The sequence below is a fragment of the Zosterops lateralis genome (assembly GCF_965231275.1).
Source record: "Zosterops lateralis genome assembly, chromosome: 9".
Lineage (NCBI taxonomy): Eukaryota > Metazoa > Chordata > Aves > Passeriformes > Zosteropidae > Zosterops > Zosterops lateralis.
The window spans coordinates 21,295,714-21,309,995 of record NC_139769.1 but is presented as its reverse complement, the minus strand read 5'-3'; the positions used below and the strand labels follow the sequence as shown (position 1 = coordinate 21,309,995).

The 14,282-nt window shown below is 36.8% G+C and overlaps 1 protein-coding gene across 3 annotated transcripts; it reads left to right on the top strand.

Moving 5' to 3' along the window:
* Positions 1-321: 321 nt before the first annotated feature.
* AKNAD1 (AKNA domain containing 1) lies at positions 322-13,616 on the top strand. 3 transcript variants are annotated; one of them, XM_083867308.1, is made up of 15 exons: positions 322-383; positions 882-2,029; positions 2,732-2,791; positions 3,116-3,245; positions 3,348-3,499; positions 3,601-3,660; positions 4,126-4,259; positions 4,602-4,728; positions 5,406-5,569; positions 6,849-6,934; positions 8,215-8,337; positions 8,417-8,527; positions 9,363-9,444; positions 10,259-10,406; positions 11,030-13,616. In XM_083867308.1, the coding sequence occupies exons 2-15, from the start codon at positions 959-961 to the stop codon at positions 11,147-11,149; spliced, it is 2,568 nt and encodes an 855-aa protein (XP_083723434.1). In that variant the 5' UTR covers positions 322-383; positions 882-958; the 3' UTR covers positions 11,150-13,616. The 3 variants fall into 3 exon arrangements, with proteins under 3 accessions (XP_083723434.1, XP_083723435.1, XP_083723436.1); XM_083867309.1 differs by lacking the exon at positions 2,732-2,791; XM_083867310.1 differs by lacking the exon at positions 9,363-9,444 and having other exon boundaries at positions 11,030-11,108.
* The last annotated feature ends 666 nt before the right edge of the window (positions 13,617-14,282 follow it).

Below are 14,282 nucleotides of genomic sequence, written 5' to 3'. Positions count from 1 at the left end.
CTGTGAGGGGCGGGTGCGGGGCTGTGAGGGGCGGCGGGCCCCGCCCGCCCACGCGCGGCCGCTCCTCGCAGCCGCCAATCGGGGGCGCGGCCGCCAACGGCCGGCGCGGCGCATCATCCGCACGGGCCAATGGCGGGCGGGGGCGGGGCGCGCCCAGAGCGGCGCGGGAGGAGCGGCCCCGGGGACCGGCCCGGCCCCGCACCGGGACTCTGCCCCTCGAGCGGGAACGGGAACGGCCCTGGAGCACCGGCCCGGCCCCGCACCGTGACTCTGCCCCCGAGCGGGAACGGGAACGGGAACGGCACGGCCGCGCTGCTGCACCGGGGGCCCAGGAAAGCGGGGCTGCAAGGTCGCCTCCGCCGCCTCGAGCGACTGCAGATAAGGTGAAACGACGCATTTTATGATGCTGAGATGCTAATTAATTACATTTTATCTGATGCACGGGAACGAGAAGTAAATTGGGAAAAAAGTTTGTGATCTTTCTCTAGAGCATAAGCTAAAGAAAGGCTTTAGAGTGGTGAGAGAAAGCGGGGGGGAAAGAGTTGGCGGAGATGTTTGGGTTTTTTCAGCCTGAGGTTGAACTCTAGTACCGCTCGTGGCTCTCTTACCAAGTTTTTTTGTCTTTACGACAACAGCGGAATTAATGAGCAAGGACAGGTAGATGGCAGCAGTTGCTGTTCCCGATGCTTTTGTCATTTGTGTCTGATCTCCAGCAGTTAATGCAGACTTACACTAGTGCAAATAGAGAAGCATCTATGTCGGTACGATTGTTCTAAAAAAGCTACATGAGGGAGATAATTAAATATTAATTATATAGATAACTAGGTATTATTGTCGTATTTATTATTGAGTATAAAATAACTATTAATCATACATTCCAGATTTTGATCCATGCAATAATAAAAGCTCTGTCCACAACTGGCAAAGCAATGGCATTGATATTCTACATAAACTGGATATGGAGACCACAAGAAAGTGCAAACTGCCAGACTGGATGAAAGCCCAAATGAATAATTCATTTTCAGATGCATTAGGCTGTAGCACAGATGCAACTGAACAGGAAGAAGATTACTTAGTTTATGATGGAAATGAAGGAATAAGCTGTAAATACAACAGTAATTCAGATAATTTGAATGCCTGTGGTTGTACAAAAGATATTTCTGGTATTTTAAATTTAGCCTCTACTGAAGATAAAAACATAAAAGTAGCACCCAATTATGAAACTCCTCTACAGCCTGAAGAATTCCTCAGTCATCACAGAGACACCAGAGGAACAACTGGAGTTCCAATTGAAACGCCTGGAAATGAAGCTTCCTTTAAGAAGGAATTACCTGTTGGTAATTCCAGTAAACCAGAGAGCAAAGAACATGTAACTACCTCCAAGATGTCCAACGTCCTCCTGCGTCACTTTTCTCGGGGAGAATTACTAAGCACATGCACATGCCACTTAATAGAACGTGAGACAATACCAGAGGTGTCCTTTACTGAGAGTATCGATGACACTGAGAGCAAACCTGAGCCTCCAGAACACATCAAAGGCCCTTTAGTGCATGAACAATGGGCAACGAGCTCTGAGGAATATCCCCTAGGAAGGCATGAAGAAATAAAGGCTCATGACAAAAATGGCAACTCCGTAAATGAAAATAGATCTGGTTCAAGGAAACCTATTTTCTCTTCTGGTCAGTGTGGGTGCAGACAAGAATATTCGCAATTGATTGATGAGACTGGAGATACACACACCTTTCAAAACATGAAAGATGAGAGGGCCCTGTTTGAGAGAACAGTTTCACCTTCTGAGCTGAAATATGGCCAAGCTCACTATTGCCTTCCTTCTTCAGAAGTGAAAGTACCAAGAAAACCTGACAATATTACCTCAGTTCCTTCAACTGAGAGAGCAAAACCCTTTCCTATTTTGCTAAGTAAATCAGTAACTGTGAACAACATTTTGGAAAATAAGAATTACTTCAATTCTGCTGAAGTAGAAAATCAAGAAGAAAGGAGTATTTCAGAACTGCTGCAACAGCTACAGGTAATTAGGATGCTTGAAGAAATTCTTCATACTGGATAAGAGTGTTTTATTGTAAGAAGATGTTCTGTATCCCATAAAATACAACATAACTAGCTCTCTAGGGTCTCTGTAGGTATCAGTGAGGACATCAATTGACTCCAAAGCTGCTTTCACAAATAAAGTTCTATGGGACTGACTTTATACAGAATTGTCATTACCAATTATTTAAAGGCTGAGTATGATTTATTACTCCAGTATTTAATACTGGGGCATTGTTTGTGATGATAAAGCATCCTATCAAATCATTAGGAAATCCACTATAAATTGTTATTTCTAGTGTTATATTTAAGTGTTTAAATTCACAAAAAATACTTCAAATACATATTTAAGAACAATGTTCTATTTTTATACTGTGCCCATGTAAATACATCTTTGCCTTTTTTCACATCTAACACTCTTCAGCTACTGAGATTGGTATTTATTGACAAGTCAATTTTTTCTAACAGATTTTCTCGACAACAATATTTCTCTTACTGCAGTGAATTTATTTTAAAGCTTGCTAGTAATTAGATAACCACTGCTGTATTTCATGCCCTGACATGGAGGTCACTCACTGAGCTTTACAGATTCTTAACTCCATTCCTAGATTTACATCTTAGTAAACTGCTTGAGATACAACAAGTTTTAATAGTTTTCCCCTATTATTTCCTGGCTGCAAATGAGATGCTGACACAGCAGGCTGACATCCAGAATCATATTGACGATCTGAGATTTAATCCTAAGGTAAATCTCTCAAAATACATTTCTTTTTTAGAGTCATTCTTCTTTACCTCTAAGACTGTAACTATCCCCTAAAACTATTTTGTCATCTTCATATTATATTTCCCATTTATACAAACCCTCTACATTTTCACAATACAGAGCAAAAGTATTTTAAGTATTTGTACAATGAGACACTTTACACATCTAACTATCAACTCAGAAAATTAAATGGTACTGTTATAATAAACATTTCATTAATACTTTGCATTTTGACTTAAAGATTTTTGTCCAGGTCCATAAGTGTTCTATAAATTGTATCTATAATGAAGGTTCTCATTTTAACAGAGACTTCCTCAGTCAGACTTTGCAAACACCAGCATTGCCATTTCCTCAGGACACACTGGGACACCACCTGATGTCATCACATCACCTGCTCCAGTCCCTGTACAACCTACACATGGTTTGCTTAAAGCAAGTAAATAAAATTACAGTAACTATGCAAATGACTATTTAATGTGATCTGATTACACCTTTGGGCTGAAATTGCAATTGATCAATCTTACCTTGTACTCCATAGGACTGCAGCCTGGAACAGCAGCATCAGCACTACCAGCAGCTGGGACAGTAGAAGCACAGTGTCTAAATCATTCAGATTCACTGCCAGAACTAACACTAGGAGAAAAGATGTCTCAAATACTAAAGGATCAGACAGAGCAACTCACTAAGAAAGTAAGAGCTCTGTTTCAGTACATACTTTGCACTGATGCTCAAATTCCACATTCACTTGGCAAATTTGTTTAAATACAAAAGTCTAATATTTTGTCTTGAAGGTGGAAGACTTCTCCAAGCACATGATCCAGGAAACACTCCTTTTACATGACAAATATCTGGTAAATAATTTATATATTTCGAGTTATCTGAAATGCACTTGAAATGGCTGTAGACTTACAATTTTCTGGAAAGATGCTTGATGTTTACCTCAAATGGGTGTTTACTCTTCTCAATTCAGACTAAAGGTATGAGATTAGGAAGCAAAAATGAAGGGCTTCAGTAGGTGGATGAATTCTTAAAACTTTTAAAAGATTCCAACTTAAAACTATTAATAAAAAGTCTGAAGTTGCCATGTAAGTTAGGCATTTTGACATGTAGGGCATCAGTTCAGAAATAATTGTCATTATTTTACTTGGTCATAATAGAGCAGCACAGAGTATGGTAAATATAAAATTCAGAGAACTACCAAAATTCTCACCAACAGCACTGCAAATAACATCTGGCTTACATAGCAAGACATAGTGATAGCTATTTATGCTAAGTTATCATGACATTATGTATTGAATTATTTCTCATTGATGAAGGCATTAAATCAACTGAAAAGATACCTTGATGCCTTGGAAAGAAATTATTTAAAAGCTAGAGAAGAGCACCACAGCTTACAGCTGCAGAACTACAAGGACAAGCCTATCAACCTTGGAGAGTTTGATCCTGAGAGGTTAGAAGAGAAATGCTAAGTAGTACATCAGTGTATTTTTTTGACTGTCTTATAGTTTTTTACTTCATTTATCCATTAGAGTTTTCCTGAAGTGAAAGTATTATTTTAATGTGGTAAACTAAAATTTGTTTGGCCAAAATTCACCTTGGGCTTTATATATCCTACTTGTAATTGGGATGTCTATTTGATTAATTCAAATACTTAAAAGGGACTCTGTCAACTCCATAGATTTTACTTTTTCCTATGGGAAATGTACTGTGATGTCTACTATGGTTATCATGGTAAGAAATGAAAGATCACTTCAGAGAGCTTTAAGTAACTGTGGGTTGTGATTGGATTTAGAAGGGTGGAAGGAGGAATATTCAGACTTGGCATGCTGCTTGAAGACATTGGAGAACAAATGGATGGCAGCAAAGGCAGCCTGTCATCGTTACTGACTTCCTGTGAATCTGCCCAGTCTCTCTGTGAGGTAACTGACTTCTATTAAAGACTACAATTATTCTGTTTTATTGATACAAGTCTTGAGAACCTAAGTGCAGTTGTGTGATTGTATGTTCTCCTCTACTAAGAGCATGATGCTTTTAGATAGCACACTACTTCAAAAGAAAATATTTTTAATGAAATATTAACTTCATAATATGTCATTAACTGTAACAGAAATCTAAGCATAAAAGCACAACTACACTGAATGTTCTCAGTTCTAGTTTCAAAAGCATTTATTTCACAGTAGGAAAATACGAGTAGCTAATTTAACTTCTGCAAAGCTGTTTTGGGAAATTAATCACTATCATTTCATGGGAGCAAAAATTACTTTGTCCAAGATTACTTTGTTTGAGATGTTAAGCTGCAGAATTACTGGAAGACCAAACAGTATTGTGCTAGAGAAAATTGACTTTACTCCTAAGAATGGTAATATTTTCTCCGAGATCACAAATACACATACACTCTCCCCACCCTAAAAATCCTACTGCCTTCTACAAATCTACAGCTAAGTCTCAACAAATGCTTTCATAATCAGTGTTTTAGGTAACTTGGGCTTCAGATAAAAAGGGTAAGAGAACCTGAGGAGATGCTGTTTGGTAGGAGTGATTCCTTGCAATGCAAGGCCCACCTACACCTGTGTCTATGCTTTGTTACTTTGTACAGAGGTCTGCAGTTTCAGGCACTGCTGATCTTCCACAAAGGAGAGGTACTGAAACTCCATTTTTTCATAAGAACCACGAGGGAGAAAGAAGTCAGACGACTGATGTAATCCCACCAAAAAATCAACTTTCTTTAGAAGGCAAAAAGTGCAATCTTTGTCTTCACATGTAAGTGAAAACCTGGAAACAGCTGTTGGAGTTTCTATAAAAACATACAAAAAATTAATTGCTGAATAAGAAAATTAGGATGACTGAAATCTCTGAAAAACAACACGGATATTTCCAGAAAAAAAATTCTACAGAATTCTCTAACTACATATCCAAGAATTCCTCTAGACTGGTCTTCCTACCTTTCTCAGTCTGAAAGTATTTCCTGAAGCCAAAACACGACCATCACTTTCACCTAGGAGTTAAATCATATTTGTTTATAAGATTCATGACAACCACACAAATTCAGGATGTGAATAACTAGTCAGAGCACAGTGCCAGTAAAAGATAATTTGCCAATACTCGTGTGGTATTTTTAATTAAACAAGAAAAGGGAGGGATGCAGATCCTTATATAATTAACAATCAAAACCTTGTGAAAAGTCTAAATACCATCTCCATCCTCCCGGGAAGCATTTTGTAGGTGTTAAACATCTCAATGAGATTAGAAAAATAAAATAAATGGTCTCCCCTTAACCAATTTAAGGTTTAAAAAAGCGAACTGAACTAAGTTCTGGTAGAGAAGCAGAGCTTCTGGGAAAAGAATGCATGCAGCACAGAACACAGTCACATTATTTTACAGGGTAGATGTTAATAGTTGTCTAGTAAAACTCATCTAGCTTCCACTTTTTTCTCTGTCACTGAAATAATATTAGTTCAAACTTCCGATTGTTCTGTTCATGAATGGGCAGAAAATTTTCCAAATAAACTTGGTGATGCTGTACACCCAAAGCTAAAAATACACATCAAATAACTCAAACAAGGAAACTTGTTCTTTTACTCTCAGAGGGTACATCTCAAATACTCCTCTAATTATCTAAAAGTATTAAATTAAAGCCTTAATAAGAGCTCAAAGTTACTAATCATATTTAATGTATGGTGTATCAAAACACTATCAGTGGTAACAGATAGATGTAGCTAAGATTTCATACTTTACTAGTCCAATATGGGATTATCAAGATCTCTACTTTTAAGCATTTTTAACAGCTATGGGAAGTCAGGGTGTTTTTGTCAGAATGTGTCCCTTAACTAAAGGATTCATTATTTTTCAACTGGTTAATTATTAATTTAAATTTCTGCTTACCACCTTTTCAGATAACTGATACAAGTAAAATTCTTTCTGTGAATAAATCTGATTTCTTCTCAATTAAGAGGTAATTAATCATTAATATAAGATGTTTGTAAGTCTCATCATAGAAACGTTAAGATACAATTAATATATTCTGTTTTCATGCTCAAAGAAATACAAACATCCAGGAAGGAAAAACTGGAACATCTCCACTCTTTGTGCAGAGAAAACCAACTGATTTATCAGATACCAACCTGAGTAAGTCATGAAGGCCTACAAAGGTCAGACCTGTGCTTAAACCTGCTGGGGACACCTCTGAAGAAATACATTCCTTTTATGTCTCAACATGAAAATTGTAGTTTTACAGATGTTACTGCTCAGCAGAACACAAAACACTAAGAATAAAAAGTAAACTAAAAAGAACACCAGGTGAAATTCACTGTGGAACTCTCAGTGACAGACTGAGAGGCAACAGACAGGTTGCAATGCCATTTTCAGTTGGATATGAATGCAAGATTTTTAACTTGGTCAAACACTGAAACAGTTTGCTCTAGGGAGGCTGTGGCATCTCCATTCTCAGAGATACTCAGCACTCAACTGGACAAGGTTCTAAGCAACTGCATTTAAGCTGGGCTTGCTTTGAGAGGGGACAGAATCAGATGACCTCCAGAAGTCCTGTCCTGCATAACTCTAAAATTCTAATTCACCTTTCTAGATAAGTTTCCAAATATTGCCACTGCTAACGGTTTTGACAGCATGACAGTGACGTGCACACAATACTTTGATTTTGCTTTTTCTTGTGATGAGCACTTATTTCATGTTCTAGAAGGTAATTCAAGCTTGACAACTGAGACACTTTGTATCAGTACTTCCACTTTCAGTTTTTGGATTCAACTGTGTTATTCTGCTTAAAAACAATTTTACCTTTTGTGGTGGTTTCACATCTGCCGAATTTGTTTCAACCCATGACACCTTTCCACTGCAGAATATTATTTTAGAAGCTTTTAGTAACCACCAACTAAAGGAGAATAGCATGAGCTGTCCTACATTCAGTTTTAGGTCTGAATATACAGGTTTTCTTACCTTTTGTCTATCAGTTGTCCTTGACTTTCTTGTTATATCCTTTTAATTTAATACTCTGGGATTATTGTTTGTACTGGTTGGTGCAGTAGTTAAAGCAGTGCCATATTAGAGCTGCTCTAATTCTCATCCCATTCCTATTATGCTGCACTGTTCCCATAATACTATGGACAGGGAGATGGAGAACTTCATTTAAAAAAACCAACCAAAGAAACAATTCTTGGTGTGGAAATAAGCACCACCACAAAAATACATTCAAAGCTTGCAGACAGCTGAAAGCTGATCTTGAATTCAATCCCCTTTCTCCTGGGGGTGAAAAGTACTTCCTCAAATTGCAGTAGCATTAATGGCAGCAAAAGGCTCTGAAATTATGGTGGTGAAAGCCAAATAATTACCTGAGTACATTAGCCAAAGCTTCTTATATTTCAGACCCTTTTAACTTACTTTTTGAATTTCAGGCAGCGATTCAGAAGACTTCTCAGGCTGTGATTCTTATAATGGTTCACAAAGCAAGGACCTTGTCAACTGTGAGACTCTAAGTTACAAATCATTAAATACAAGATTATGTGGAGAGAGAAAAGGTACAGTGATTGCAAAAACATGAACAAGGAAACACTGCTTATAATTTTGTTTTTCTAAACCACACATCTCTGTTTCCAGGACTTAGATGCAGATGCCCCAGGGGAAGCAGAGATCAAGTAAAACTCAGGAATTACAAAGAGTCTGTTCAGTCTTGTACCCTAGGTAGAAAAAGAAGCTGCAGTTCATCCAGTAAGTATGATGTGTAATCAACAAACACAGGCTAGCTTTTAAGGGACAGAAAGCCACACTGCACACACCAGGCCACATTTAATTTATTATAAGCACTCATTAGCACTGTAAATCCAACTTTTACACACCTGGTCAAGTTTAATCTCCATGCAGGACAGATTTAACTTTCCCTGGTTCTTTATGAGAGAAATCCCTTTCATATTACATTTACGGCAGGAATCTCATTTTGCAGAGCCACATGAAAGGATGAAAATGAAAATCAGGCATTACTGTGCCAACTCTTATAGTGCAAGCCATTACATAACATAGTATAAACAAGTACTAAAGAAAATTCCAGCTCTACCCTCATATTGTGTGACATGTAGCAAAGTCAAGGAGAGCCTGATTAAAAAAATGAAATGTTGATCATCTGAACATGTACTTTTTAAAGTCACTTAGACTCTCTCTAGCATAAGAAAAAATGGCTTAAAGAAAAATATAAAATTTCATCAAGAAGAAAGTATAAATTAGCTATTTGTCTCTAGCAATCCTGTGAAACTACAAATCAAAGTGGTATTCATGTAATTATTAGGATTATGACACTGATTATTCTACACTTCCCCACTGCAGTCTTTCACTGTATGAAACTGAATGTGAATCTGCATTCCATTTGCCAACTAAACTCAAGAGAAAACATAAAAAGGTTCATCTGTCCTCATTTACAAAAAACTTTAAACATATTCAAGTTTTATTCAGCAGTGATAGTTGATCTTTAATTTATGCTAAAGAGAAAAAAAAGTTAAAATACACAGAAAATTACCTTTTTTTGTTTTAAACATGGCCTCAACAACTCCAGCTTATTCACAGAAGAGAATCTCCAGTGAAAAGGCTCAAAAAACCAAACAGCCAGGTGAAGTTGTAACCAGACTTTGTGAAAGGTAAGCTGTAGCAATTACTATGTAGTACAACAGAAAACCCCATTGCTGAAGATTCAGCATAGAAAAAATACACCAGGTATCATAAGCAGGAAGAATGTTTTATCTTTCACAGTGCATGTTGCATATTAGAATTCCACTCTTTAGTGAAATTAAAATATTTACTCTAAGAACATGCGTAAACAATTCTTAGATTAGTTCTTCAGTCCTTCTAATTTAATGAAGAGTAAAAACGCAAATTCTTTAGCTGACACATTTAGCAATGAAAAAAAATTCACTTTAAGAGGATGTTCCCATTCAAAGATTCAAAAGCAAGCCTGTATCAGGACGCAGCTGTTTGCTACCAACTTTCGCTATTAGTAACAATCCTACTTTTAATGGTTGTTAACATTAAATTACACTGTGAGACAGAAATAAAATGGATTCCTAATAGTAACACAGACTAGACTGAAATGCAAACAGGTTTTGTACAGTATTTTTTGACAGCTTTATTCAATAGCACTAATTGCCTGGAAGTGCAGCAGCTGCACTTGAGAATCAATGACACAGAACACTGTAGGAGAAAGTTACAGCAGCAGCAGAGTGCTGCTATTATGAGAAATTTCCTTACTCTGCATCCTAGAACATTTCCTGTCTCATTGCAATGCAGATAGAGCACAAGTAATGATGGGCTGTGTTTTACAATTCAATAGAAAATTCTACTCACTGTAAAATTAACTTGCAACCATGTGCTCTCAAGGTGTATGTATGTGATTCATAGTTTAGAAGTTCTTTTTCTTACTTAAATTGTATTTTATTCTATATATCTTATCTTTAGGAAATCCTTTGAGGCTGCCCAAACCTGCTGTTCAAGCACATATGATAAAATTATCCTTTCACATCAGTACATACGCAGCAAGAAATCTGCCCAAAGAAAACCTGCAATCAACATCAGAAACAGAAATGCCAATGATTCCTATGCAAATGTAAGACTTTGGAGTGAAAATTAAAAGCCACACAACTTTCTTGAAAAGATTACCTCCCTTCCAAGAGGTAGAACATCCCATTCTTAGCAAGCTGATTACTACAACCTAATAGTGTGTAGTCCATTTGAGGGTAAGACAAGAGGGAGTTCAAACTCCAAGCATTTTGGCTCATATGTTAGTGTATTACTTCATACAGGTATGTACAGGCTTGTTGCACAACTGAGTCCCTGTATAAATGGTGAAATAGACTAAAAAATGCCACTGGATCTTATTTCTAGAATAGTGTTTCATATACTGAAAGAAAGCCTAGCTAGATAAACCACTGTCAAAACCTCAAGAAAGCCTTCTCAGTACCAAAAACATGCACCACACTGGCGCTGATACATCAGAAAGGTGTAAATGTCCCTCAGTTCAGAAGAATACACAGTCAAAGTGAGAAATAATTAACAGATACTTCCAACTTCAATCCTAGAGCAGTCTATCCCATGACTCAATTTTTACTTCTCAACATGTATTCAGAGTGAAAATTATGGACAAAACCTTAAACATGACCTTTTTTTCCAGTAGCTGTGTATACACTTGCCTTCACTATTAACAAGACTACATTTTATTATTTCCAACAGATTATAAGTTCTACTCTGGATCATGCCATAGAGACAGCAAACAGTTTGAAGAAAGCTACAGAGCGAATGGTACAAGCAGTTTCAGAAGATCTAGCTAAAGTTAAAAGAAAAGAGTTTTAATTACCTACTTCAAATGCTATATTGTTCTGCTGGTTCATACTGAAGTATTAGTATCTCTGCAAAAATAAAATTAGGAACATAAACATGGAAAAGTCAGCTAGCTAACTTTGTTAACTGTTTTGTACCTATTGGTACTAAACCAAACCAGGGCATACAGGTATTCCATATTTACACTCAGTCTTAAAACTGTAAAACAAATTATTAATTCTACTGAAAGTCTTTCAGTAGGTTGGCTAATCACCATTACTCTGTACAGATACCTTTTCTAAATATTCACTTAAGACAGCTTAATAAAAATTGGCTTAAGCAAGCAAAATTAACTTTCTGACTTGGATTCCCCCCACTCCCAAGTGTGAGAATAAACCTCAAGCATTACTACATATCATTTCTTCCCAGACTTCAACAGCAGTGGCTTAATCACACCAAGAGGAAACAGCCTCTGTACCTGAGATATCCAGAAGCAAACATGTTAACATACCAAGTCATAGTCAACATTTGGAATTAATCTGGTTTTAGAGTCCCGTACATTGAGAGTTGTTTGTTTTTAAGAAACATCTTTGTATATTGCAATGACTGAATTACACTTTTTGTTATTTACGTATTTGTAACAATTAAATTGGTTTCCTTCAATGTGATATCCTTAATTTGTCAGATATATCTGGCTTTGACATTTTAGCTGACAGTAAGAATTGGAAAATTTTAAAATACCGTGGAAATTCAGTGAGCCAAGAAAAGTCATCAATTATTTGCCTTCTAACATCCATTTAACTGCAGTGATTAAAGGCAAGCACTTAACAGCCTTGTTTTATCAGGGATGCTACTCACTGAAGCCAAACTACATAAGGACTGATGAAAACCAAATTAGAAATGCCAGTGCATTCCTTAAAAAGGATAGTCAGGCAAAAAAGGACATTTTCAGGCAAACCTGAGTAATTTCATCAGCTGTGGATACAGAAATAATCCAGCCTATTCATACAAGCAGCGATTGCTAAACTCACTGCCATGTGCCACTTACTCACTAGCCTGAGTCAAGGCTTCTTCCACCCTTCACAGCCAACAATACCATTCAACTCTTTTCTTCCTTAGCCTCTTACTGTATATCCTTATAACCCTCTGCTTATTATCCCTGGTTTTGCTTTATTTAGTATAGTATTTGGAATATCCCCATTATTTGCAAATTAACTTAATAAATGAAGTCATTGCTGCAGCTTCCTAGATGCAATAATAAATTAAAAAAAAAATTCACCTCTTTCACAGAATCTCTCCATGTCACAACAGCTTGTTCTAAACCTTTTATCCTGGATCCCTGCACCTGCTGTCCTGTGCCTGACAGCAACTGCCAAGGAAAAATCAGACTAAAGGAGACAATCACAATGTGACGTTTCCTCAGAACATTCTCTGGCAAATGAAAGCCCAGAATCCTTCCAAATCAGCAGTAACATTTATACTTACTGGCCCTATAAATCCTTGTCTTACATTGAGGATTTTTTCTCCCATACAACAATTTAGAGCATGGCATTTATTGCATGACACCTCAGATACTAAAGGTCCTTTTGTTCTGATTTCACAGCTGCAGGTTTCATGTGTTACTTCTTACACTGAATTGGAAGAGAACCCTTCAGTCTGAACACTAGAAAGATTTTTGGGGCTTCCATCACACACTCCACCATCATCTTTTTTCCCATTGATCAAGCATCCTAGTCTAGCCATTCTTGACATGAAGATTGTTCCATACCTTTAATTTTCCTTAGTAATTTCTGAATTTGGTCCAGATTTCCAGAATCAACTTTAAAAATCAATTGCTGGGCCCACACATAACATTAGGTATTTTAATATGCATAATATGAAAGTATGAACTTTCAAAATTATAATATACCTTATACATGTACTCTGAAATACTGAAATAAAGTTTTGTTTATCCTGACAGAACTCTTTCCCATTCTTGATAATGTGATTCTCGATCTAGAAAAAATGTACCAGTGAAGATCCTTGGGGGAAAAAACCCAAATATCTTGAATACAACTTCCACTTACCCCCTTCATAAGCTGTTTTGAGCTACATATTGGTGCCAGATTTCCTATCATAAAGTATCTTTATTATTCCATCTTTACAGTAACATTAGGCTTTACTTCGACTGATGGAAAAAGTGGATAAGGGGTAAAAAAAAAAAAAAAGACAAAGACTTTTGAGTTATCAGCTGGTGACAGCATTTAGGCCTGACGCAGAGACATGGAAAAAGACTTAACTCCTGAATGTATAGAAATAATCCAGAATTGTGAGCTGATACTTCTTCAAATCTATGCAACTAAAAAAATATCAACACAATGGATTTTATATACCACTGAAATCAAGTATTTCAGTCCTTAAGTGTAACACTGATATCAGCCATTTTCTTCTGTACTTAACTACTTTTCAACCTTAGGAATAGGAAAAAAAATTGCACCTACATATAGCTGTTACAACAAACTTGGGTTCTTCTTGCCAAAGGTGTGAGAAATATGTATAATTTTAGTGTAATTTTTCAGGACCAATTTCAAAGTGTGCATCTTTAGTAAGAAAACATTGAACACAGCATTTCTTATATAAGTACTTTTACTGTGAATTTTTACTGTGACAGAGTTATAAACTAGAATTCACAAAACCACAGATTTCTGCTGTATTTTTGGTTGTGATGTACATGGTATTTGATGAACCAGTTGATTTAAGAGTGTTGCTTCTGTAGTCTTGTTGAAAAAGAAGTCAGTGTAGATTCAATTCCAAACTCATGTAGGTGCATTTGAAAGCTACAGCCACTTTTTCTCATCACACCCCATTGTCCTGCAACATTTTAGAATCATGTCATGTTCTCCCCTTTCATTCCTCCCTGATGTAGGGGGAGAACTTGACCTTTTTCCACCTTCTAATTAATTCTCAATGAACTCATCTAACAACAATGTTCTCTGAAGGTATTGGTTAACCTCAGAGCAAAAATAAAGGGAAAAAGCCCAAAATCACAAAACAAAAAAATAAATACTTATCATTGGAAAAAATGTAAACAAAAGGCCATGAGTAATCTATTCTTTTTTGCTATAACATTTCTCTGGGATTCTACATACAACTAATATTTCAAGGCACATAAACACAACATTCCTTT

Bases quoted from the DNA above. Each gene is read 5' to 3' on its own strand.
- AKNAD1 (XM_083867308.1), top strand. From the start codon at position 959: ATGGAGACCACAAGAAAGTGCAAACTGCCAGACTGGATGAAAGCCCAA. The intron at 8,528-9,362 runs GTAAGTATGATG...CAACAACTCCAG, and splicing joins AAGAAGCTGCAGTTCATCCA to CTTATTCACAGAAGAGAATC. The intron at 9,445-10,258 runs GTAAGCTGTAGC...TCTTATCTTTAG, and splicing joins GTAACCAGACTTTGTGAAAG to GAAATCCTTTGAGGCTGCCC.